At 51.8% G+C, this 21692-nt stretch overlaps 6 protein-coding genes across 6 annotated transcripts; 1 reads left to right on the top strand and 5 right to left on the bottom strand.

Moving 5' to 3' along the window:
- Positions 1-1381: 1381 nt before the first annotated feature.
- On the top strand, positions 1382-3688 carry BROUX77_001886 (uncharacterized protein; the record flags this gene model as incomplete). The annotated part of the gene is made up of 1 exon (XM_073746364.1): positions 1382-3688. The coding sequence occupies one exon, from the start codon at positions 1382-1384 to the stop codon at positions 3686-3688; it is 2307 nt and encodes a 768-aa protein (XP_073606968.1).
- Positions 3689-4628: 940 nt separating this feature from the next.
- Positions 4629-6439, bottom strand: BROUX77_001885 (uncharacterized protein; the record flags this gene model as incomplete). Its single annotated transcript, XM_073746363.1, has 2 exons — positions 4629-5830; positions 5884-6439. The coding sequence occupies 2 exons, from the start codon at positions 6437-6439 to the stop codon at positions 4629-4631; spliced, it is 1758 nt and encodes a 585-aa protein (XP_073606967.1).
- Positions 6440-6458: 19 nt separating this feature from the next.
- On the bottom strand, positions 6459-7550 carry BROUX77_001884 (uncharacterized protein; the record flags this gene model as incomplete). The annotated part of the gene is made up of 1 exon (XM_073746362.1): positions 6459-7550. One exon carries the CDS (start codon positions 7548-7550, stop codon positions 6459-6461), a length of 1092 nt encoding a protein of 363 aa, XP_073606966.1.
- Positions 7551-9006: 1456 nt separating this feature from the next.
- Positions 9007-9918, bottom strand: BROUX77_001883 (uncharacterized protein; the record flags this gene model as incomplete). The annotated part of the gene is made up of 2 exons (XM_073746361.1): positions 9007-9059; positions 9135-9918. The coding sequence occupies 2 exons, from the start codon at positions 9916-9918 to the stop codon at positions 9007-9009; spliced, it is 837 nt and encodes a 278-aa protein (XP_073606965.1).
- A 1327-nt stretch (positions 9919-11245) lies between these two features.
- Positions 11246-13511, bottom strand: BROUX77_001882 (uncharacterized protein; the record flags this gene model as incomplete). Its single annotated transcript, XM_073746360.1, has 3 exons — positions 11246-11420; positions 11498-12272; positions 12389-13511. The coding sequence occupies 3 exons, from the start codon at positions 13509-13511 to the stop codon at positions 11246-11248; spliced, it is 2073 nt and encodes a 690-aa protein (XP_073606964.1).
- A 1869-nt stretch (positions 13512-15380) lies between these two features.
- Positions 15381-16711, bottom strand: BROUX77_001881 (uncharacterized protein; the record flags this gene model as incomplete). Its single annotated transcript, XM_073746359.1, has 3 exons — positions 15381-15842; positions 15919-16332; positions 16478-16711. 3 exons carry the CDS (start codon positions 16709-16711, stop codon positions 15381-15383), a joined length of 1110 nt encoding a protein of 369 aa, XP_073606963.1.
- Positions 16712-21692: the final 4981 nt, after the last annotated feature.

Here is a 21692-nt window from a genome sequence, read left to right as displayed (position 1 = left end):
GTGATGGGGAAGGCATGAAGTCTGGAATAAGAAAATATATTCAAAGTGTTTTCCAACCAGGCTGCCAATGTCAAACGAAGCAATGCATCATCTCCCGCAGTTGCCCTCATCTGTTTGGCAGCCTCACTGCAGCTTAACCCTCCTGTCCCTACTCCACTTTTTGGTTACTGTGCTAGGGTTATCACCAGCTACAGAGACCGATATCATGTCATGCATTGCTTCAACCAAATAGTTTTCTGTCTTTGCTAGTTACCTGTTCCATGGCTTGGACCTGACTGCCGCGATACATGGAATGGCTCATGATGCATGCCACATCCCAAAGGATTCACAATGTAACAGAAACAGAGCCCTGCCATCTTGTAGACAGATGATACAAGTTCATATGCACACAAGAACCCGCCCCACCCGCCTTTACATCCATATGTATGTACATCCATGTTGACGCGGTATTAATTTGGTCACATGCTTAGGGTTAGAAGCAGCAACTAGCCCTGACCCAGCCTCTAGTAACCCTACAGAAGTTAGTGGGGGTGCCGTGTTGCTGGTCCCACCTGCAAATTGGTTCTCCAGCACTTGCCCACTGAAAAAATTGGCAAGAAGAGAATTTTTTTTCTAGCTGCCCAAGGTACGTACCCAGTTTGTGATGAATCGGGAAAGAATGGGGTTGGTTGGAGTTGTGGACGAAGTAATTGCTAGCTAAAAAAGAATAAAAATCTTCCCATAACAAAGCGACCAATACAGAAAATATTTCTCCCTCCTCTCTCTTCTTTTTTTTTCTCCTTCTTCAACCCACCTCGCCAAACCTCTTTTTATCACCACCACCACCAAACCCCCTAAAAAACGAGATTTCAGATTGGGAGTACGATTCTGCCGTACTTGTTCTCTGTCCTCGGTCCCTTAGCCAAGTTTAAAAAAAAACTCAGAAAACCGCCTACGAAAATCCAAAAAAACTCGGAAAAGTCAACCCCTCCATTCGCCAATTTCCTTTCTTTTGAGACTGCATCTTTGTGTTTTGTCTCTTTACAACCTTCTTCAATTCTTCAGGTTAGTCTAGATTACCTCCTCATCCCCTTTCTGTCATGAAGGCTTGCTCGTCTTTCAACAAACTTACCATTGTTGCCGTTCTTACCGGGAAACTTAACCCTGAGCCCATGGCGGGGTGGCGATAGTGCATGTGTCAGCAAAGATCGTCTTTTCTAACATTTCTCACGCTGACTCTAGTTTCGAGCGCTTCTTCTCCTTAAGCCTCGAGTTTTGCCTATTACTTGGATAAATTCTTGATTGAAATTCCAAATACAAACGTATGTTGCCTGATTCCCCGCCTCTCTTTGTTGCTGTACAAGGGTCGTTTCTAACTTTGCGTGCCCTATCTAGAATTAAAATGGCTTCTTCTGTTGACCAGATCACCAACACGATGAGCAACGCTTCCATCGCTGACAAGGCTCCCGCCGCCTCTCCTGCTACTGAGGCTCCCGCCGCCGAGGCCGATGCCAGCGCTGCTCCTACCACCTCCAACGCCCACCCCCAGAACTCTGCTTCCCTCTACGTCGGTGAGCTGGACCCCTCGGTTACCGAGGCCATGCTGTTCGAGCTTTTCTCTCAGATTGGCTCTGTCGCTTCCATCCGTGTTTGCCGTGATGCCGTCACCCGTCGCTCCCTGGGCTACGCTTACGTCAACTACAACAACACTGCCGATGGCGAGAAGGCTCTCGATGAGCTCAACTACACCCTGATCAAGGGCCGCCCTTGCCGCATTATGTGGTCGCAGCGCGATCCTGCTCTTCGCAAGACTGGCCAGGGCAATGTTTTCATCAAGAACCTTGATGTTGCCATTGACAACAAGGCTCTCCACGATACCTTTGCCGCCTTCGGCAACATTCTGTCCTGCAAGGTTGCCCAGGATGAGCATGGCGTCTCTAAGGGCTACGGATTCGTCCACTACGAGACCGACGAGGCCGCTCAGCAGGCCATTAAGCATGTTAACGGCATGCTGCTGAACGACAAGAAGGTCTACGTCGGCCCTCACATCCCCAAGAAGGACCGCCAGAGCAAGTTCGACGAGATGAAGGCTAACTTCACCAACGTCTACGTCAAGAACATTCACCTGGACGTTAACGATGATGAGTTCCGTGAGCTCTTCGCCCAGTTTGGCGACGTCACCTCTTCTTCGCTGGCTCGTGATGTTGAGGGCAAGAACCGTGGTTTCGGGTTTGTCAACTTTACTACCCACGAGAGCGCTTCCAAGGCTGTCAACGAGCTAAACGGCAAGGACTTCCGTGGCCAGGACCTGTACGTTGGCCGTGCTCAGAAGAAGCACGAGCGTGAGGAGGAGCTGCGTAAGTCCTACGAAGCTGCTCGCCTGGAGAAGCAGAACAAGTACCAGGGTGTCAACCTTTACATCAAGAACCTGAACGATGATGTTGATGACGACAAGCTGCGTGTCATGTTCGCCGAATTTGGCCCGATCACTTCGGCCAAGGTCATGCGTGAGGTTGTCACTGATGCATCTGAAGAGGAGGAGAAGAAGGAGGATTCCGAGGAAGCCCAGGAGGAATCCAAGGAAGAGGTCAAGGAGGAGGCCAAGGAGGAGACCAAGGAGGAGGCCAAGGAGGAGGCCAAGGAGGAGCCCAAAGAAGAGGTCAAGGAGGAGGCTCAGGACAACGAGAGCGAGGAGGCCACTCCTGCTGACGAGAAGGCCGAATCCAAGAAGACCGACCGCAAGCTTGGCAAGAGCAAGGGCTTTGGTTTCGTCTGCTTCCAGAACCCCGATGATGCCACCAAGGCTGTCACTGAGATGAACCAGCGTATGATTGAGGGCAAGCCCCTCTACGTTGCTCTGGCTCAGCGCAAGGAGGTTCGCAAGAGCCAGCTTGAGGCTAGCATCCAGGCTCGCAACCAGCTCCGCATGCAGCAGGTGGCCGCTGGTGGTGCCATGGGCCAGGGCTTCATGGCTCCTCAGATGTACTACCCCGGTGGTGCTCAGCAGTCCGGATTCATTCCCCAGGGTGGCCGCGGTATCCCCTACGGCCAGCCTGGTATGCCCATGCCTAACGGCGGCCGTCCTGGCCAGTTCCCTGCCGGCTTCCCTCAGCAGGGTGGCCGTGGTATGCCTGGTCAGATGCCTCCCAACATGTACGTTGGCCAGTTCCCCCCCAACGGTCCTTACCCCGGCGGCAACCCCATGTACATGCAGATGCCAGGTGGTGGCCGTGGCTCTGTCCCTTCTGGTCGTAGCCCTATGCAGGGAATGCCCGTCAACATGGCCTCTGGCCCTGGCATGGCTGGCTTCCCCCCCAACGCTCGTCCTCAGGGCGGCATGGGCCGTGGTATGGGACGTGGCAACCAGCCCGCTGGTAACTTCCCTCCTGCTAACCGCCAGGGTCCTCCTGCCGGTACCGAGGCTGGTGTCTCTCCCCTCCAGGCCCAGATCTCCGCTATCCCCGACCCTGCCCAGCAGAAGCAGATGTTGGGTGAGCTTATTTTCCCCAAGATCCAGGCTGTTCAGCCCGACCTTGCTGGTAAGATCACCGGTATGCTGCTAGAGATGGAAAACAATGAGCTCATTCGTCTCATTGAGGATGAGGCTGCTCTGAAGGGTAGAGTCGATGAGGCTATGGCTGTCTACGACGAGTACCTGAAGACCCAGACCGGCGAGGAGAAGAAGGAGGAGCCTGCGACTGAGGCTTAGGTTTCTCTTTCTCCAGAGACCCTCTTCTGAGACATTGCCCCTTTTCCTCTTCTGTCTCTGTGTTCTTTTTCCTTCTCATTTGTGCACCTCTATTTCTATCTCCTTTCCTTTTCTTTTCTCGTGTGCTTACGACGGCGTCTTTCCTTCTTCCCCACAAACGAATGGCTAGGCCCCCAGTATGGCCTTTTTTCACGAAGCACTAACGATTCGGATGTCTTTTTTCCTTTGCCTCGTTGCCTGTTATGGCGCGTGTCTTTGGAGATAATCAAAAGTTTTTTCAAATGGTTTCGAATAACGGTGGCAGGTCTTTGTTTGTTTCTCACTTCCTCTCTCAACGCTGCACGCGGTGATGCTTTTTGGTATTTGTTGACCGGGTCTCTTGTTGTTTTGGATTTTTATTTTTTTTGATATCATTTTTACGATTCCCACTACATGATGGATGGCCGTTCATTTTTTTTTTCGTTTATCCTTGTTGGTGGATAGTGGCTGTTATGGAGATAAGTTGGGCCATGCAACGAGGCGTGCTGTGGATGAGGGTTCTTGGTGATGCAAGACGGGGCTAGTATTGTGTTGAGTCACACAATGATGTAACGGTATACTTCCGAATCTTGGTATCCGGCATTCTACCCGTCTTGACAGCTTTATCTTGTTGGCAGCTTTTCTTGATATGAGTTTATTTTCTCCCTCACAACGTCATGGTGATGATTGGTTTCGTGTTACAGTAGTTGGTGAAATATGTGGGACCAGCTTTGTTGTCGCCTACTCCGACTTGGGCGAATGTTCACTGTTGTTCATATTAACAAAGCTTCTACAGGTTGATTCATTCACTATACGGCTCGCGACAATCATATTTACATGTTCAACTTTCAACTATGCAGCTTCAAGTAAACCCACAAATCCTTGAATATACTCATAGCCGCTCAGTACAGGCAATCTTTGGTCAAACTTTGGCTTCCGCGCGCCCAGACCGCACGTCGTCTATTGTCAAGTGTGGTTCCAAGTTTCCATACAATAGCTGCAGCAGCCGTTGTCTCTGGTCTTGACGCAACGACGACAAATGCGAGCTGACCTCGTCAAGGCCCTTGATTTGGTCTGCAAGCGTCAACGATGTCGAGTTGACGGTGCGGATCAGCGGCGACACGAGAGTCTTGCGGATGCCGTCGAGCGCGGCCTTGAGCGCGCCGAGCTTTGCATTGTGGTCGACAAGAATGTACTTGTTGCTCTGGGTCTTGGTGCGCACGTCACGCAGCAGCTCCTTGTTGCGATCGTATTTTTGCACGGCTGCAGCGCGCGGGCCGAGCATCTTTGTCCACAACGACGCGAGCATTGCCCGGCGCTCGTCCTCGGTGTCGGCATCGTCGCGCTGCACCGTCTCGGCAAGCATCTGGAATTTGGTGTCGGCCAGGTCGAAGCGCGACAGGATGGGCATGCTGCGCTCTAGCTCGCTCGTGACGACGTTCTCCATGACGCCGAGGAACTCGAGAAAGGTGCGCTCGAGCGCGTGCCGCGCGCGCTGGCTCTGCGTGCGCCCGATGACACGCGTCGCAAGCGCGCCGAGCGCCGTTTGCTGGCCGTCGGGCAGCTCGAAGACGCCAGACCCGGCAAACGTCAGGTAGAAGTTGTCGAGCATGTAAGACACAGGGGTCCATGGCAGCTGTTGCACGCTGTGCAGCTCGCGGCGCGCCCACTCCATGATGATCAGGATGCTGTCAATGTCGCCGTCAACCCGCGCGAAAAACTTGTTCATTTCGAGCGAGAGCACGTTGAGGTCGTCGCTGAGCGCATCGAGAATGTCGTGAATCAGTGGCGCCGACGGGATGTTGGCGTCGCGCACCGTCTCGCCTAGGTCCCAGATGGCATGGCTGGTGCGCTGGAGTTCGGTCACGCGGTGCGAGCCGCCTTCTGAGTAGTAGACGAGAGACTCAAAGGAGCGCGCGACACCAGCGACTTTGACGAGATCCGGCACGGGCGGGCGGTTGGCGAGGGGCACGGGCGTGGTAATCGTTACGGCTGTCGAAATGGCGAAGCATGACACAAGGACAGTGACTAGGAGCCGGAGCTTTGAGCTAGTGGCCTTGTTGTATCGGGCGACAAGAAACTTCCACACTGAAGAATGAGATGTGCTATGATTTGGTTGCAGCTCTGGATACGCAGTCAGTACAGGATCAGCAGTGTATCAACCGCTGATAACCTACCAGTTTGGACAGGGCACGCTTCCACTTTCATTTGCGGGGGCCTGAAGATAGTTTCACAGACCTCCGGCTCAATTGGCGGCAGCTTAAGATTAGAGGGATCAAAGACTTCCATGTCATCAAAGGACAGCATGTGACTTTGCTGCGATGCTGGTGGCGTGATGAGCTGTCCACCGGCCGGCCGAGTAGGCCGAGTCTTGCTCTGAGTAGGCGGTCCTTTCCCGGCATGGGATGTTGCAGGGGATTTGACTGAACGTAGTCTGGGCCGTGTATATCCATCGTGTCTACCATTATCGGAGTCAACAGAAGGACCGCGGTTGCGGTAGGACCGTGCAATGATTTCGTCAATGTCCATGTCCAATGCCTGCGTAGCCGAGGGCGAGAGCGAGCCTCCATAAGAATCGCTATCGCTATCGTTGCCTGTAGTATAAGCAGCCACTTCATGTTCGTAGTCGCTGTCGGCGTAGCGAGTGTGTGCTGGTGTGGCAGTGATGGCACTGCACTCGCCAACATAATCAAAGTCGCTATCCTGCGACTCTGTTGTGTCCTGCCACTGCATCAGCGAAGCGCGGGTGCGATCAGCCCGAGACGCGGCTTGTCTGGCGTTTCTTGGGGCTCTCGAGCGCGGGCCACCCGCGGCCAAAGAGCCTGCGCCCGAACCCGTGCGGGCTAGGGTCTCTGTGTCTCTTTGCAGCTGACGAACGGCTGCTGGACTTTTCGGCGTCTTTGCTACTCCCGCTGGTGCTGCTGCTGCTGGCAAAGACGTCATCTCGCGCGTGGTCTTTTTCATAGATGCTGATGCTGCGGTGGTGTTTGCGACGTCCAGAGGAACGGTCGGGAGAAAGTCCGAGTCCAGCGGCAATTCGCGCCCCGGCACTACTCCGCGTGGGGCTGGGAGTTGGCGGGGCAGCGGGGAGGGATCGGGCGAGTACAGTCCCGTCAAGCGGCCCGGGGGCGGCCTGTCGAAGGCGAGGAAGAGGCTTCTCGCGCTCCGAGTCCCGGTCTCGGTCTCGGTCTCGGCCGCGGTCGCGTGAGCGGAAGAAGCTGGACTTGCGTTCCGAGGAGGGGCGGCTGTGGCTGTTTCCCGAGTTGTAATCTCGGTCTCGGTTTCGGTCGTGATCCCGCTCGCGGTCAGGGTTGCGGGGTGAGCTGGAGACGGCACTTGAGGATGAGTGCTTCCTTTTCTGTTTTTCTGGAGGGCTGGCATTCAGAATGGGCGTGGCGGTTCTCCGCTGGGCAATCTGGGTGAGCTGGGTGGCGAGGTGAAGGTCTGACGAGAAGCCTCCTTGTTGCAGGTAGTACGGGCGCGTAAGCACGGTGCTTGTGGAGGGAGACGGAGGGGCGCCTAGAAGATGTTGCGGGCGGTGCTGCAGCTGGAGCGGACTGGAGCGGTAGTGGTAGGGCTGGTTGGCATTAAACGGATCGTACTCGTCGAGACTGTAGCCGGGAGGGGCGGTAAGCTCGTCGGAGTCTTTGGACGACGGCAAAAGACGGCCAGGCAAAGATCCCAGCGCGCGTAAGACGGGAAGCGGGCTAGGAACACGGGCAACGCTGATAAGATAGATGTATAGAAATACAAGGCCAAGCGTGAAGGCGGCTATGAACGACGACGGGGCAATGTTCACACTGAGAAGCGTCACACTATTGTTGACCGTCAAAAGGGACTGCATTGTTCTGATGTGAACACGAGAGGGGAAAAAAAAAAGGACTCGGCGCTGCAGAAAAGCAATATATGACTATAGCCGCAATCAAGGCCAAAAACAAAACAAAAAAAGGAGCACGCAAAGGAGGCAAAAACAACAAAAACTGTGGTTGCCTGCCCGCTGTCGCGAAGGGCGTGTTTCAGCTCTGGAGTTCACGTGCTAGAGCAAAGACGGCAAGGCGCAGGACTGCAAGAATTTGCTGCTGCTGCTGCACAAGAGGGCGTGTCAAAACCCCAGCGAGTCGTGTCGAGTTGGAAGGGGAATGGATATGGCTGACGGTGGTTGTGTGCCTATAGTTGGAGTTGGAGGACAAGAGCGCTGTTCGAGAATAAGACAGAAAAAGGGATCCTCGTGACGGGCAGAGCAGGGCGCCAAAAACACACTATGGGACGAAATAAGCGACGATCAAAAGACAGAGAGAAAAAAGAGCAGTAAAAACACGAAAAGAAACGAAGAAGGAAAAACAAATCAGGCTCCCAGAGACTCGGTGGTAGTCTGATGGTAACACAGACCAAATAAAATCTGGCAAGAGTCAAGAATCAGCCAGCAGCAATTGCTCAAGAATATAATTTCTTCAAGGACTCGGCCGCCGTGCTTGCCTTGTTCTGTTTCTTTATATAACTATTCTGTTTTTCTTCCGCTCTGTTTTGTTTTGTTTCACGCCCCGTCATCTGCAGGCTTGAACTCGGCCTTGACTGACTTTCCGACCTGTCTGATTCCTTGTCAAGACTCCATGCCACCTTTGCCTTGTTTGCTCTACACTTGAAGCTGCTCTTCCTCCTGCTTTCTCTATCAAGTACTACTCACCTACTTACAGAGTGTCTATCTGGCGAGTTAGGCCTAGTTTTCATCAACTCTCTCTCCCACTCCCTCTCCTGATTAAACTACGAGAGCTCGGATCACCATCGTTGGCCCGACATCAACCAGCCAGTCTTCATGCAATATCTACAGCAACTCCTACTACTCCAGGATCTAGGCCTTGTTTATGCAGACTGTTTAGGCAAAGGAACTGATCCGTCAACTAACACTTCTCCATATCATTTTGATTGGTTCACTGATACTTTAGCTCGTTGCCGTTGGAGAATTCAAGCTTCTTGTATTTATGTACCATCTTTCCATGCATTCGAGCTGTGTCGAATGCGCGGTTTAACAAGTGCGGGGGCATGCAAGGGGTGGATAAAGTTGTGGACGGCATGATCAAACGATTGAGTCAAAAGTCAAAGCCCTAACCCTAATACATGTAATTATATGTGTAGACTGATATTATGTGGTTATACCAAGGCACCAACACAGGACGGAGAATCCAGAAAGTGTGCAAGCTGTGGACAATAGACTCGCCCAAGCGAAATCCCGAAACTATCCACGATTAATTTCCCTTTTCTTTTTTACTAGATCCCGTCTCTCCATTTTTGCTGTTCATTGTCTAGCGGCGACCTAGACGCAGTGCACGGAGCCATCTGAATGGGTATGGCAGTCCTATAAAGATAACAGAGCCGGTCAGTAAAACATGGTCACGGGGGAAGAATTAATAGACAAATGAAGGGTTCTTACTCACCGTACCCGCAGCACTGCTGGTGGCACTTGAGGCAGCGGCTTCGGTGGAGGTCGCGCTTGAGTGGGTGGTCTGGTCGGCACCGAGGCATCCCTCGCCAGGAACGGCGACGTCGTAGGCGTAAACTTCAACGGCAAAGTACTGCAGGATGTCGCTGTCAATGCTAGCCTTGGCGGGGTCAGACTCGGCCAGGACACTGGCGCCCTCGTAGTCCTCGGTGAAGTGATCGACAATGCCCTCGCTGATGACAGGGACGTGCAGCAGACGGTGCAGCAGATCAGTGGCCCAGAACAGATTCAGGGCGGAGCCGGCAACCGTGTAGCCGCGGGTGCACATGGAATCGAGGTACAGACGCTTGTGGTACGAGGCATCGCAGATAACGGTCTCGGCCGAGGCGTTGTCACCACGCCAGTGGCCAGCCCAGCCATTCTGCGTCGCGCAGTTCTCATCGGGATCGTCACAGCGGAAGGTCATGGCACCGCGGTCAGCGGCGATGATGCGCTCGTACCAGCCAATGGGAGTAGCAGTGCTGCCGTTACCAAAGTACTTTTGCTTGATTTCAGAGTCGGCGCCGTGCTGGAGCAGGTGAGCCTTGGCAGCCTCGGCCAGGATAACGGCCTCCTGCAGACCGCGGGTCAGCTGGCGGCGCTGGGTCGAGTTGCACGACTCGTGAATGGGGAAGGGAGAGTCGACGGTCAGAGCAGAGATCATAGTCTGATCACGAGCCATAAGGGGCGAGGCCACAGCGGCCGTGGCGGCAAGGAGCAGGCTGGAGAAGTGCATGACTGTGGGGTTGCAGGTGTTGGAAGAGAAGAAAGAGGATGAATAGAGAGATGAGGGGAGAAGCACGTGCAGAGGCTGAGAGCGGGAGAGAGTAGAAGAGGGAGATCGCGACTGAGCTGCAGAGACTTCTTCCAGAGTGGCTCCTGATAAGCTGGACTCGGCCGTGGTATTTATACAGCAAAGTCCACCGGTAACCGCACGCCGGACTCCCCTTTCATCCCCCCATCCACACTGGTCCCCCAATGCCAAGACCATGGTAGCATGGACAAAAGCTCTGTCAACATTGGTGCCAAGTCCAGAGTAGACAGCCGACTAGCCCAGAGGCAAAGACAACACCACCGGGCCGCACCCAACAGCATCGCAGCCAGCGCCTTGGCCAGCGCCTGTGGAGTGTCCAGTCGAGCCGTGATCCATGCAAGTGCAGGGCCTGGCACGCCTTTCTCTCTGTCATGTCATCGTTTAGGGTCCCCCACGCCGAGCACCATCGACAAGGCCTTGCTGCACCACGGACGTCGAATGGCAGAGGAGCAGGATGAGGATGAATAAAAATGGAGGCATGCGTAGAAAGACTGCGAAAAAATTGACCGTTGTGGCCATCCAGGTTCTCATCCCGCCTGGCCCTCAGGGTGCGCGCCCAGACTTTGTGCGCCCATGGCTCCGCACCAAAACCGGTAGGCACGACCGATGGCTGGTGTCACTTGTCACTTGTAGCTTGTGCAAGAACAAATATCTTGCCTTGCACACATCTATCTTGCATCTGGCTGTTCAGCTATAAATACAATGGCCGTGCCCGGCCGCCCTGGTTGACTGGCATGGCCTGCTGCTGTCAGATCATGCCTCGATCTTCGTCTTTCGCTCGGTGAGTAGCCGTCTTGTGATGGTTTTGACGTTGCATGGATGGCCTTGGCATTGTGGGTCCCCCGAGGACCTCCGGACCCACAGAAGTGTTTGTTGTAGTTAGCTAGTTAGTTAGTTAGTACATGTCGTTATACTCCTTTGAGCCTATGTGATAGTTTCGCCATATTACATGGCTACCATATAGTTATATCAGCTACCGTCCTACCTTTATGGCTTCGATCCGGGAACAAGACTCGCCATACATCAATATCTTCGCTTGCAACGCCTGCATCGTCATCGTGGGTCTTCAAAAAAATCGCTCAAATTGCCTTGCATCGCTCTATTGTAGCATAAACCCGCAATCCTCTTCCTTTACCTCAACAGATATACCACAACATAACACTGATACAGCCTTCGCTTTCTTCCTCTCTTTCCCTTTCCTTGGCATCAACACCCGTACGTCCAGTTTCAGCCCGCCATCGACTCACTTCTAGTCAATCTTGGCATTGGCTAAACTGCGAACAGATGGGTTGCGGAGAACATTGACCTGTGTCATGGCTGTAGCCCGGCGGTACTTACCGGCTTTACGAAGCCTTTTGCGAGCAACCATTACTGGCACCGAGCTCTTGGTTACGAGATAATTGGAAAAAGATCCCAGGATAACACTGCAGACTTGTCAGCACCTATCAATCTTACACAAAATGTAAAGGACATCATAACACGGCATGGAAAAATCACTTACCCCTTGATAGCACTGCGGCCACGGCTGCCCAAGATCACCAGTTCTGGTGTAATTAGATCAATAACCTCCAGAATCATGTGCTTCGGGTTCTTGCAGTGCAGAACTTCTATGAGAACCCGCACTTGGAGCTTTGTTTTACGCAAGAGTCTGAGCACACGACTTGTGATCTCCTCCACGGCCCACTTGCGCTCCTCTGGTAATCTCGTTCGGTCATTACGCGCCGGCGACTGATTGGCATTCGATGATGCCGACTTTCCTTCGGAGCCCAAGAGTCCAGTTTCTTCATCGACACAGCAGATGGCCATGAGCGTATCGCCATCACGCATAACAGTACCAATTGCCCACTCCAGTGCATGGGAAGATTCTTCGCTGAGGTCCGTTGCCACCATATACTTGCGTGGCTTCTGAGCCTCTTCAATGCACGAACGCGCAATGTTAGTGTAGTTACCGCGAGCAATTATGCGCGTAGTCCGTGCATGATCAGCTGAATCCATGATGGGTGTCATGGAGAATGCGAGTCGTTGAGCCTGCTTGATAGTATCAAACTGGGCTTCATCTTCTGAGTTATTTGCTGAGTCGACTGGGCGGGGGCTGGGGCTGCGGTCAAAGCTGCTCGTGGGCGTGACAATCTTTTTTGACTTGCCCGCGGGTCTCGTGTTTGATCCAGTTGGATCAGTGAGTGTAATCTTGGGCTCGTCAAATAGAGATCTGTAGGTATAGCCAGGCGCTCCCTGTGATGCCGGGCTTGCCTTAGCCTTGGCAGCTTCAGTAAGACCTGTTGCAGAAAAGGTTAGTGTCCAGCTGCCAATAGTTTCAATTCAGATCCCCTTGTTCTGTCTACATCACGGGCTCTACTACACCACTTGTGCTCGAGTTTATTCCATGACTTACGCTCTTCTTCAGCTGCAGCCAAAAGACTCATTGACGGTTTTGGAGAGGTTGGATCAGAACTGCTTGAAGCGGGTGCCTCTAGCAACGATGTGACAACTTGCGAAGGACTCGTTGAAAGGATACGACTCATAGTTCGGCCACGCTGGTCCTCTTCGTCGGAGGAATCGTTAATAGATTCCTCATCGCTGCTTTCTTCCAACTCATCGCCGTCAGGGTGTGAATATGAGCTGCGGAGAACACGACCTTCACCCTCCTCAGCTTCGGCATCTCTATTGATTCGTTTGGAATTCGCAAGCTCGGGAAGCCCAGCCTTGGCTAGATTATGGTCTGTCATCTTCCGGTACGCATGCTTCAAGTCAATCTTAGATCCATCTTTTAGCATTCCGACATTAGAAGGACGAAGAGGCTTGGAGTTGTTGGAAACAGAACCAGTGCTGCGTGAGGACGCCAACATGCTAGTGTGTGGGGATATACTGCGTAGTGAGAGTCTATTATGGGGCGACTGTGATTGCATTCTCGGGGTCGACATTGCCCTGGTGCGCTCGTTCTGAATAGGCTTTGGGATGGGGATCTGGTTAACATCGATGCCGCGCATGACATCAGCCATAACGCCCATGCCTTTCTTTCCTCCAGTGTGGCGCTTAACAAGCGGAGGCCGGGAACTCCCATTCGTGTAAATATTCGTGTATTGGTAGTCCTTGTTGTTAAAATTGGATTTAGGGCGCATGCCATGTGGATTATCGCTGCGACGGGCAAACGATGCTTCCATGGGCGAGACAGGCTTCACTATAGAACCATGGCTATTTCTAGGAGAAAGGGGGGGCAGCTCAATGTCAAGCATGGAGCGCACAGGCTGAAGTGGAGCGCCAGAGGGAGAGCCCCCGGCAGGCGACCCGGGGCCAATATCCAGCATACTGCGAATCGGAGGCTGGCGGCTAGGACTCCGGGGAACGGCACTGTTAAGGTATGGGGAGGGCCCATCGTCGACGGAGCTATTGCGCTTAGCTGTGAAGGGCGATTCTGCACGAGTTTGCGGTGCGGCCGGCTGGCTCTTAGCAGCATTTCCCTCGAGGATCGCAAGGACCATTTGGGCCTCCTCGGCAGCAAAACTCTCGAGACTCATTGGGGGCAGCTAAATGAAGCTTTAAAGTGACTGAAACAAAGAGCGAGGTGCTGGACGCAGCAATGTTTAAGGCGTTGGAGGCGTTGGAGGTTCAAGGCAAGCAAATGGCTGTCAAGCACAGCTCCGCAGTAAAAAAAAACCAGCTATCGGTGGGTTTAAGTTTGATATTTTCTTGGGTAACAGTTAAATAAATAAATATTTCATACGCGAGAAAAACAGGCGATAAGAAAGATGATACAAGAAATGGAGTCGAAGATGAGCGACAAGATGCGCGGAGAATGGAAGCCAGAGTCAGAGAGGAACCGGAATGAGAAGAAGAAGAAAAGCGATGAGAAATTCAAGGCTGGAATGAAGAAAGGAGGAAGAAGAGGGAAAAAGAGGGAAAGAGCAGCAATTCACACGGAAGGAAGCAAACATAGGAAAAGTCTTGGCTTTTTAGTTCCGTCCCAGTATTACAGCAAGAACCTGCTACTGACCGCTTGGTGTACATACAAGATTGCACTACACACATGCGCACATGCAGCTAGTTAATGGACATCTGAAGTTTTTACTGCCACAGTAAACCCTGCCTTTTATTTGTGTCCTGGCTACTTCATTCTCACTGATCTCGATGGCTGTCGGAACGACTTGGCAGCTGTTGCCGGTATAAGCCAGTCTCCTTCGGGCCGGTCGGTCTGGGGGGGCAAGTGCAAAGACTGGCAACTGCCACTTCCATATGTACTGGATTGTTCACAGTTTTATCTGTGCGATTCAACTTCCCGCCTTTGCGGCCAGCTTGCTACAACATGTAGGGTTAACTTGTAGGTAATTATAGGTAGTCAGTTCTTCCCACCTGGTTGTCCTTTCCCTCTTTGTCTTTCCCCACCTTCCCCTCATTCTCATCGTGTCTGTCCGCCCGCCCTTCTTGCCTTGTAGTGTTGCTTTGTATTTTGTTGTCGTTCGATTCGTGCCAAAACGGGATGGAGCGTGGAACCCTACCTGGAATTGCATTGGTTGCATTGGTTGGTTTTGGTCATGTGCTCACTGTGGGGCCCGCTGCCATTGACCCCTCTGTAATTTTCCTTCCTTCGCCATGCAGCCTTCTATAATCCGGCGTTCTCCACCGGCCGGTTGGGCCTCTGTAAAATATCTCACTGCAAAACTCCTGTCTCCATCGGAAATGTCGCCATTTCTCTTGTTCTTGCTTTGCAAAAAGACCATCTCCAAACCAGAGTCAAAGCAACACCCAACTTTTCCAGTAATCATCCACCAAGTCAGCCTGAGAATGACGATGCAGTGGCTGTGAAAATGGCGGCGTCATTCTTGGCGTTCCTCCTGCTAACGGCATTTTCGTCTAACTAGCCTACAGGGGCAAGGGGCAAGTCGGGTTGTCCTGCTCTGAAATGGAAGCGCTCATCCCCAGCACATCTGCAAGTAATTAGCACTTGAAGACGCTTTTACTGGTACTAGTGCCTACAAAACCATCACGCCAGATGCGGCGAAGCACAGGACGCGGGCGTTGTAGTCCTTCAGGAAGGTGCCGAAAAGCCTATCACTATCGGAATGTAAAGCTGGGCGGACGTCATGATTGTCATGGGCTACAGGGATCGTACTGCAAGGCTGGCGTTTAGCCGGGTAGACCTCGGCAAATATGTGCTAGCGGCTTGTGTAACACCATTCGGACAAAGGAGACCTCTGAACGTCAATCAACCAATCACCAACATCCTGTTCACGTATGGTTGTACAACCGTTGAAGCAATGATAAAGTACAGTACTATACATAGGCCCAGGACAAGTATGTAGACCAAGGTTTCGCTATTCTTCGCGCCCCATACCACTTCTATTGTGACGCTCAAGACTTTTACAGAAATCTCCATCCCTCAAACCGCTTTATACGACGATACGGTGACCCTTCTTACCACCGTGGAAGGTGTTCAGGTTAGCACGGGCAACCGTTCCAGACTTGTGAATCTGCTGTCTCTTCTCCCACACGCTGCTCTTTCCCTCAACGACTGAGACAATCTCCTCGGCTAGTCTTGTGGGGAAGTCGTTGCGACCACTGCCGCGCGACGGCTTCTTATTGACAACATCCAGAATCCATTGGAAAGCCGTTCGCCGTCTTTGCCGAACTTCCATTGGGAAGGGAATGTCTAGTGCTTGACCACCACCAGCGGCACCAGCAAGATGGCGAATCTTGATAAGCGGAGACACCGAGTCGATCGCTACCGTTAGGTATAGCACAGGGTTGAGAGGCAGATGCGACGGCGGGGGAGCACCGGGGATGAGGGGGTACCGTGGAGAGAGAATCGGAGGGGGCGAGGTACGCAAGATGTTGAGCACCGTGGCAAATTGCTCAAGGGATGTTAGCAGTGGTTCAGGCACATGAGTAGGACCACCAGGTATCATAAAACAGGTATGGGAAACTTACTCTCTGAGCCCGACTGAGCTTTCCATCACGCATCAGCAGACGTACAAGCTGATGCAAGACTGGGTGATAACGCTCCTTCAGGCGCGAGTTCGGCGGCAGCGGCAGCTCCGGCAGCGGGAACTTGTGATCCGGCTTGACTACATCAACCTTGCCACCGATAGTCTTTTCGCCAGCAGCAGCGCTTTGGAGAGCATCGAGAGCTTCATTGGCTCCGCTCGCAGGGGGTATGCGACCTTCATGGTATAGTACGTTGGCCTGGGCCTCGGTCAAGCCGCCGGGGATGTGTACAAAGTCTGAGCTGGACTGGGAGCCGGGCGTGGTGGCGTTGGGGATAGCAGAGAGTGCGGATTTAGCCATAACATCGTTGAAAAGGGCCAGCATCTCTTCCACGGGGAGGGAGTCTGCTCTGACTTTCTGCAAGGCAAATATAAAAACAAATAAAAGTTAGTCTTTCACACCCACATGTCGCATGGCATCCACATTCATGAGGAGCTTAGGAGCTCATCCGGATGAAGTAGGCCATAGCGCATATCCATCACATCAAGCAATTGTATCGCACCTTTTTCAACGATCCCTGGTTCATCGTCTCCAATCGTCTATCGGTACTCGACTTGCCTGTCCGGGGGTCTACAGGCTGCTGTGAGGGGGGGATAGTCGACGAGTCGCTGGCAAAGCGGCGCTGGGCCATAGTGCGGAGGATAGTAACATCATTGCTACCAATGGCAGCCAAGGGCCGCGACCGGACTGCCAAGCTCCGGCAGGAGGCGCCCCAGATGGCGCGGGTGGATGACATGACCGCCTGTATAGCTCTGGAAAAACAAGGAAAAGGCCGGCGAAGAGGGGCACGCCGTGAAAAAAAGAACAGGAAAGGCAAATAAAAAGCAGGGCGTTCAAGTAAAGACACGCAATTTCCGACCAAAAGGTATGGGTCAAGGACACGCTTCGGAGCCGGGGCAGACAGCTCAACTCCAGGCCCTTCACAGGTCGTGATACTCACTTCCCAACTGTGCAAAATTTGGGCCAAGGTGCCATGAGGCTGCGCCACACTAGCGCCACATATTATCCAAGGCCCATATTTAGGGATAGAGAATACCACTATGAGTGTGGCTTATAGGCCATCCCTGACCCACCCCGACTCGGACTTCTGTTGCCTGTAAAATTCTTCATAGAACATTGTGAAACACGAAACTTGCAATGGCTCTAGTGGACGCTCAGTGAAACGGTGAAACAGCAACCTCGGACTGCCATCATGCAAGTAGTATACAAGTATCCAAATTTTTGGAGGCCATGTGGTGAGCGACGTGAATGAAGTCGAGAGGGCCTTGGGTCTATTGGCGACTCCTCAAACATATGAAATATATACGGTCTTTCCGGTAGTCTTGACACTGGTCTTGGCTTTCTGGCTATCGCGTGTCTGATCGACCAGATTGGGTGGTCCCTGTATAAAGTGTGCTACTATAGGGGCTGTTATGGGTGGTGGTTGGACGGCAACTCATTTTAGCGGCATACTTACAGGGCTAGTGGTGAGTCTCCCACCCTGCTCTACAGGCATTGGTCACATCTACACATATTAACTAGTTAGTAGCTTTGACAGGAAGATGAATGAGACTTGTATAGCCCTCTGAGTTTGGTGAGAACTGCCACGACCGAGCGAAGGAAGGACAAGTAAACCTGTATGTATATCTAGTTATACGGGAGTATGATGTAGTCACATGTATTCATGTCTACATGTATAAATACTTGCCCACACTTTTGCCTCCATACTTGCACAAACCTTGACACCGTCACTGGGGCCCTCGTCGTGCTACACTGCGCACGCTATACTGAAGCGGAAGGATTGGCCAACCACAGTTTGGGATGCTTCGATGCCATGTTCCAGAAGGCTTCTCTAGTCGCTTCTTGAGTCTGACCGGCAGGGGTAGTGTCGCGCTGGTGTAGGGGATATGCTGGGTCCTTGATTCCACGGGCTCTTCGGGTCATCTCCGCATGTGCATGGCTTGTAGGTGAACGGTGGACATAGCTCTTACTAGGATTTTCTGGTTGCTTGTACAAGTGTGCAAGGCTTCCACGGGCTAGCTAGGGCACCAACAGTGGTGAAGCACGTGTGAGGAAGTTATTCCAGAAGATCATACGAGTGGTTCGGCGAGTAATGGGACGGGGGTTAACGAAGGGGGCGTGTGATTTGTAGTGTATATTCACCTACTATTTACTGCGCGAGTCTAAAAGGCCAAGTTTGGCGGTGATCAGCCAGCAAGTGAGATGGTTATGAAAATAAGGAGTGTAGAGCAGATTAGGACAATGGAAAGAAACTGATGGCATGGTCACACCCGACAAGTCTACCCATACAACACACGACAAGGCAAGGTCAAAGTGCACATCACCAACATGGCCCCGATTCTATGTTTTTCTATAGGTATAACTAGAGAATCAAAGAAAGCCTGTTGATTTTCTCCTATGAATTCTAAATGTGACAACCCGCTAACAGTGGTGCTGTCCTCGGCTTCACCTACCAAGGCAGGGAAACATCACAAGCCCCGTTGGTGAGAATCAATTATGCAAGTCTCTTGTAGCGAGCTGATCTACAGCATCTAGAATGCAGAATGAGGTGCACGAATATGCATAATTATGTAGAGAAGAGAAAAGCGGACACAAACAAGACAGTCAGACCCAAGGTCGGCCAAGGTCCAAGCACAGAATAAGCAAAGCCAGCACGGGAGGCGCGGGCTGTGTCTGCGATTAGGAGGGGGCAAAAGGCCAATTTTCATTCCGAGTAGCCGCACAAGTATGTATGTATGTATACTTGCACGTACTTGTAGGTGGAGGATTATCAGAGCAAGCCAATTGCGACAAGGTGAGCGGTCTTGCAGGAGCAGAGAGACCAACGCACAGCCTTGACCTCGGTCTGAGCCTGGCGTAGGCTAAGCAGTGAGTAGGCTTTGGCTACGATCATCTCCTTCGAGGCTAGGGGAACTATTGTGGGTTGCTTTGAAGCTTTGAGCGGTCGAACATGTTGCCCGTGTCTTTGGGGCCAATTTCTAGTAGCGGGGCCGCGATCATGGCCGAGGGCAATGATATTGCAGGAGATGCATTCGTGCGTATACCTACAGACATTTTTACAAGTTATATACGTGCGTACTGGGTTTGTCGGAAGTGAAGAGCTAGGTGCAGGCTGATGGGTGGGTGTTGGCTGCCGAGGGCTTCAGGGCCACTCTGTTGTCATTGTGATGGTACACAGCAGATGCCGATCTATGAAGCGATGACACACATTATGCAGTGATTTGCATCGGCGAATATATGACAAGTGGATAAGGAGCTACATAATGAGGCTATATACACCTGGTACAGTTATATGTTATGTGCATAGTCAGTTACTGTTAGTTGTTAACTAGCACATGAATAACAACGGTACTATGATGGAAAGCGGGCCTCGAACAAGACAAACATTGGCAAGCGTTGTCTGTCAATCCGACTCCCGTGTTTCCAGGTCGGCCTCAGGAGAATAGGCATACAGGTATCCAAGTGCTCATGCTTATCCCTGGATACTTGCATACAAGGAGGAGATATGGCCACAAAGCCTGCCGCATCCAGCAGATTGGATCGGTGTTTCCAGCCAGACAGGCCTCCCCTGGCCTCTCCTCCTATTTCACTTGTCTGGGCTAGGATAGGTTCTGGTTTCAAGAGCTTGACAAGAAGGCCGTTAGTGTAGCGTGTTCTAATTAAAGAATACCACAAGAAGGGCTTGTAGTTAAGCGAACTTGGGGAGGCAAAACACCCCCAAGAAGAGGAGCAGGACAAGGTGCGTTGTAACCGTTGACTATGTAGATTTTCCAAGGCTGCAGAGTGGCAGTTGCGGCTGCGGTTACAAGGCAAATCGCCAGAGATCCGAGTAAAATGTTTGGGCACAGTGCTAGCGTCGCAATGGCGAATGTACAAAGCTTCCAGAACATGAGAGGCCAAGCCACTTTTCAGGTGCACTTTGTCTGCAAGTGCGTGTGCGTGCTGATGTGTGCACGGCGTCATCGCACAGGAGCATGAGGCGGTTAGTATATAATGTGCACATGCGTATGGATAAGTACGACGCAAAAAACGAAGATCTAGAAGGGAATAATGCCAAGGCTAGAAGGGTTCTGGAAGTGCGGAATAAGGTCAGGCCATTTGTCCTTTGTGGTGTTTTCTTGCACATGTGTACATGTGTACATGTAGAGATAGTTACTTGCTTGTATACAGGCCTAGCATGATGATGCAATGGCATATTCTAGCAAAACTAAAGCTACTTCATCAGGCCACATACAGTGCGTGATGGGAAAGCGAGGGGGAACAATGTGTAGCCGCATAGACTTGTAGTTAGCTAACTAAGCATAGATACAATATATCCTTGGACACAAGGAATCCCAAGGGCGAGAAGGGGGGCTTTGTTGGATCGTTGGGATCTTTCGCCTCTTGATCTCTGACCTCTAGCCTTTGGTTGGCAGTGTATCGGAGATTCCCCCGCATTAGCGAGGAGAGTTGGATGAGAATCGCTTCACGCATGTCTTGGAACAGATGCATACATACCGGCAGAGACTGCGTGCACAAGACAGGGATCCGGCATGATATGTGACATGTAGAAATTAGGGCTAACGGCACGGCGGGAAGAGGCAAGCCCATATGTCTACAAGTAACTATGCATGTACATGGCTACATAGTTACTTGTCTGATTCACATTGTTTTTTTGTAAATGGCACCAAAGACATATTACATGGTGTTGGCCAGATATGGCAGCCAGGATTTGAGATACAGACAAGTCACAAGATGATCACAAGTAGGAAGAAAAAGGTTGCGGAAGCGCAGAGACAGGTCAAGGTAGGGATGCGCCAGAAGAAGCAAGAAACGACAACAGGGATGAGGAAGGCAGCGCGGTAGGAGGGAAGACAATTCCAAGATGGGAGTTCCGGCGATGGCGCATCTTGATAGGAGGGCCAAGTCTTGGAGGGTAGCAATCAGCGACAATGACGTCGGTCTAGACAAGATCCCGTGTGACATTCATGAAAGTCGCACAAGAATGGTTGAGTCGACAAGTAATTGCCCAAATTGTATCCCGCCGTAGAAAGAGTGGCCACGCTCTCAAACTTGGAGTCCTGAGGCGACAAAATCAAGGCGCCTGGCCGGGTTGCTAGTATCTACAAAAAAGCACAGGCCCGAATACCAAGACACACATGTGTATAACCAGTTACTTGTATGTTTGTACCTACAAAGAAAATGCAATGCAGAGATTTCTCTCCAAGACAGCGGGTTGGGAAGACTGAAGCCACTTGAAAAGGGAAGAGCGTCCCATGAATTTATCTAAATAGCAAATAACAATGACGACCAAATATATGCCCAGCCGATATCCCACCAGAATGACAATCAAAAAGCAAAACAAACAAATCGCACTCCTGAAAAGCAAGACAAACCCTGACAACAAAAAAGAAAATATAAAATGAGCAAACTCCCAAAAACACCGTTCAGCTGTGAGTCTAGAGGGGGCTTCAGATTCTAAAGGTTTTGGGGCCCCTTGTTCTGTAAGATGGAAAAGTATCCTTTGGTCATGAGTACGCCGCAATGCGAGGGGCATAGAGGCCGTGGATTTGTGAGGGCGGAGGGGAGAGGCAAAGTAACTGAAAAAGAAAAGAGAAAAAAGGACGTCGAGCCATGATGCAAAGAATAAGGTAAAAAAAAAAAGATAAAAAACATGGAGCTGCTGCAAGTTCAGCTATGACCAAGTCAAAGCAATCAAAAGCGATGAGAAAATCAGG

Source organism: Berkeleyomyces rouxiae (genome assembly GCF_048999995.1).
Source record: "Berkeleyomyces rouxiae strain 22BRR77 chromosome Unknown BrBRR77_ptg000002l, whole genome shotgun sequence".
NCBI classification, from domain to species: domain Eukaryota; kingdom Fungi; phylum Ascomycota; class Sordariomycetes; order Microascales; family Ceratocystidaceae; genus Berkeleyomyces; species Berkeleyomyces rouxiae.
This window is presented reverse-complemented; position numbering and strand designations above follow the sequence as displayed.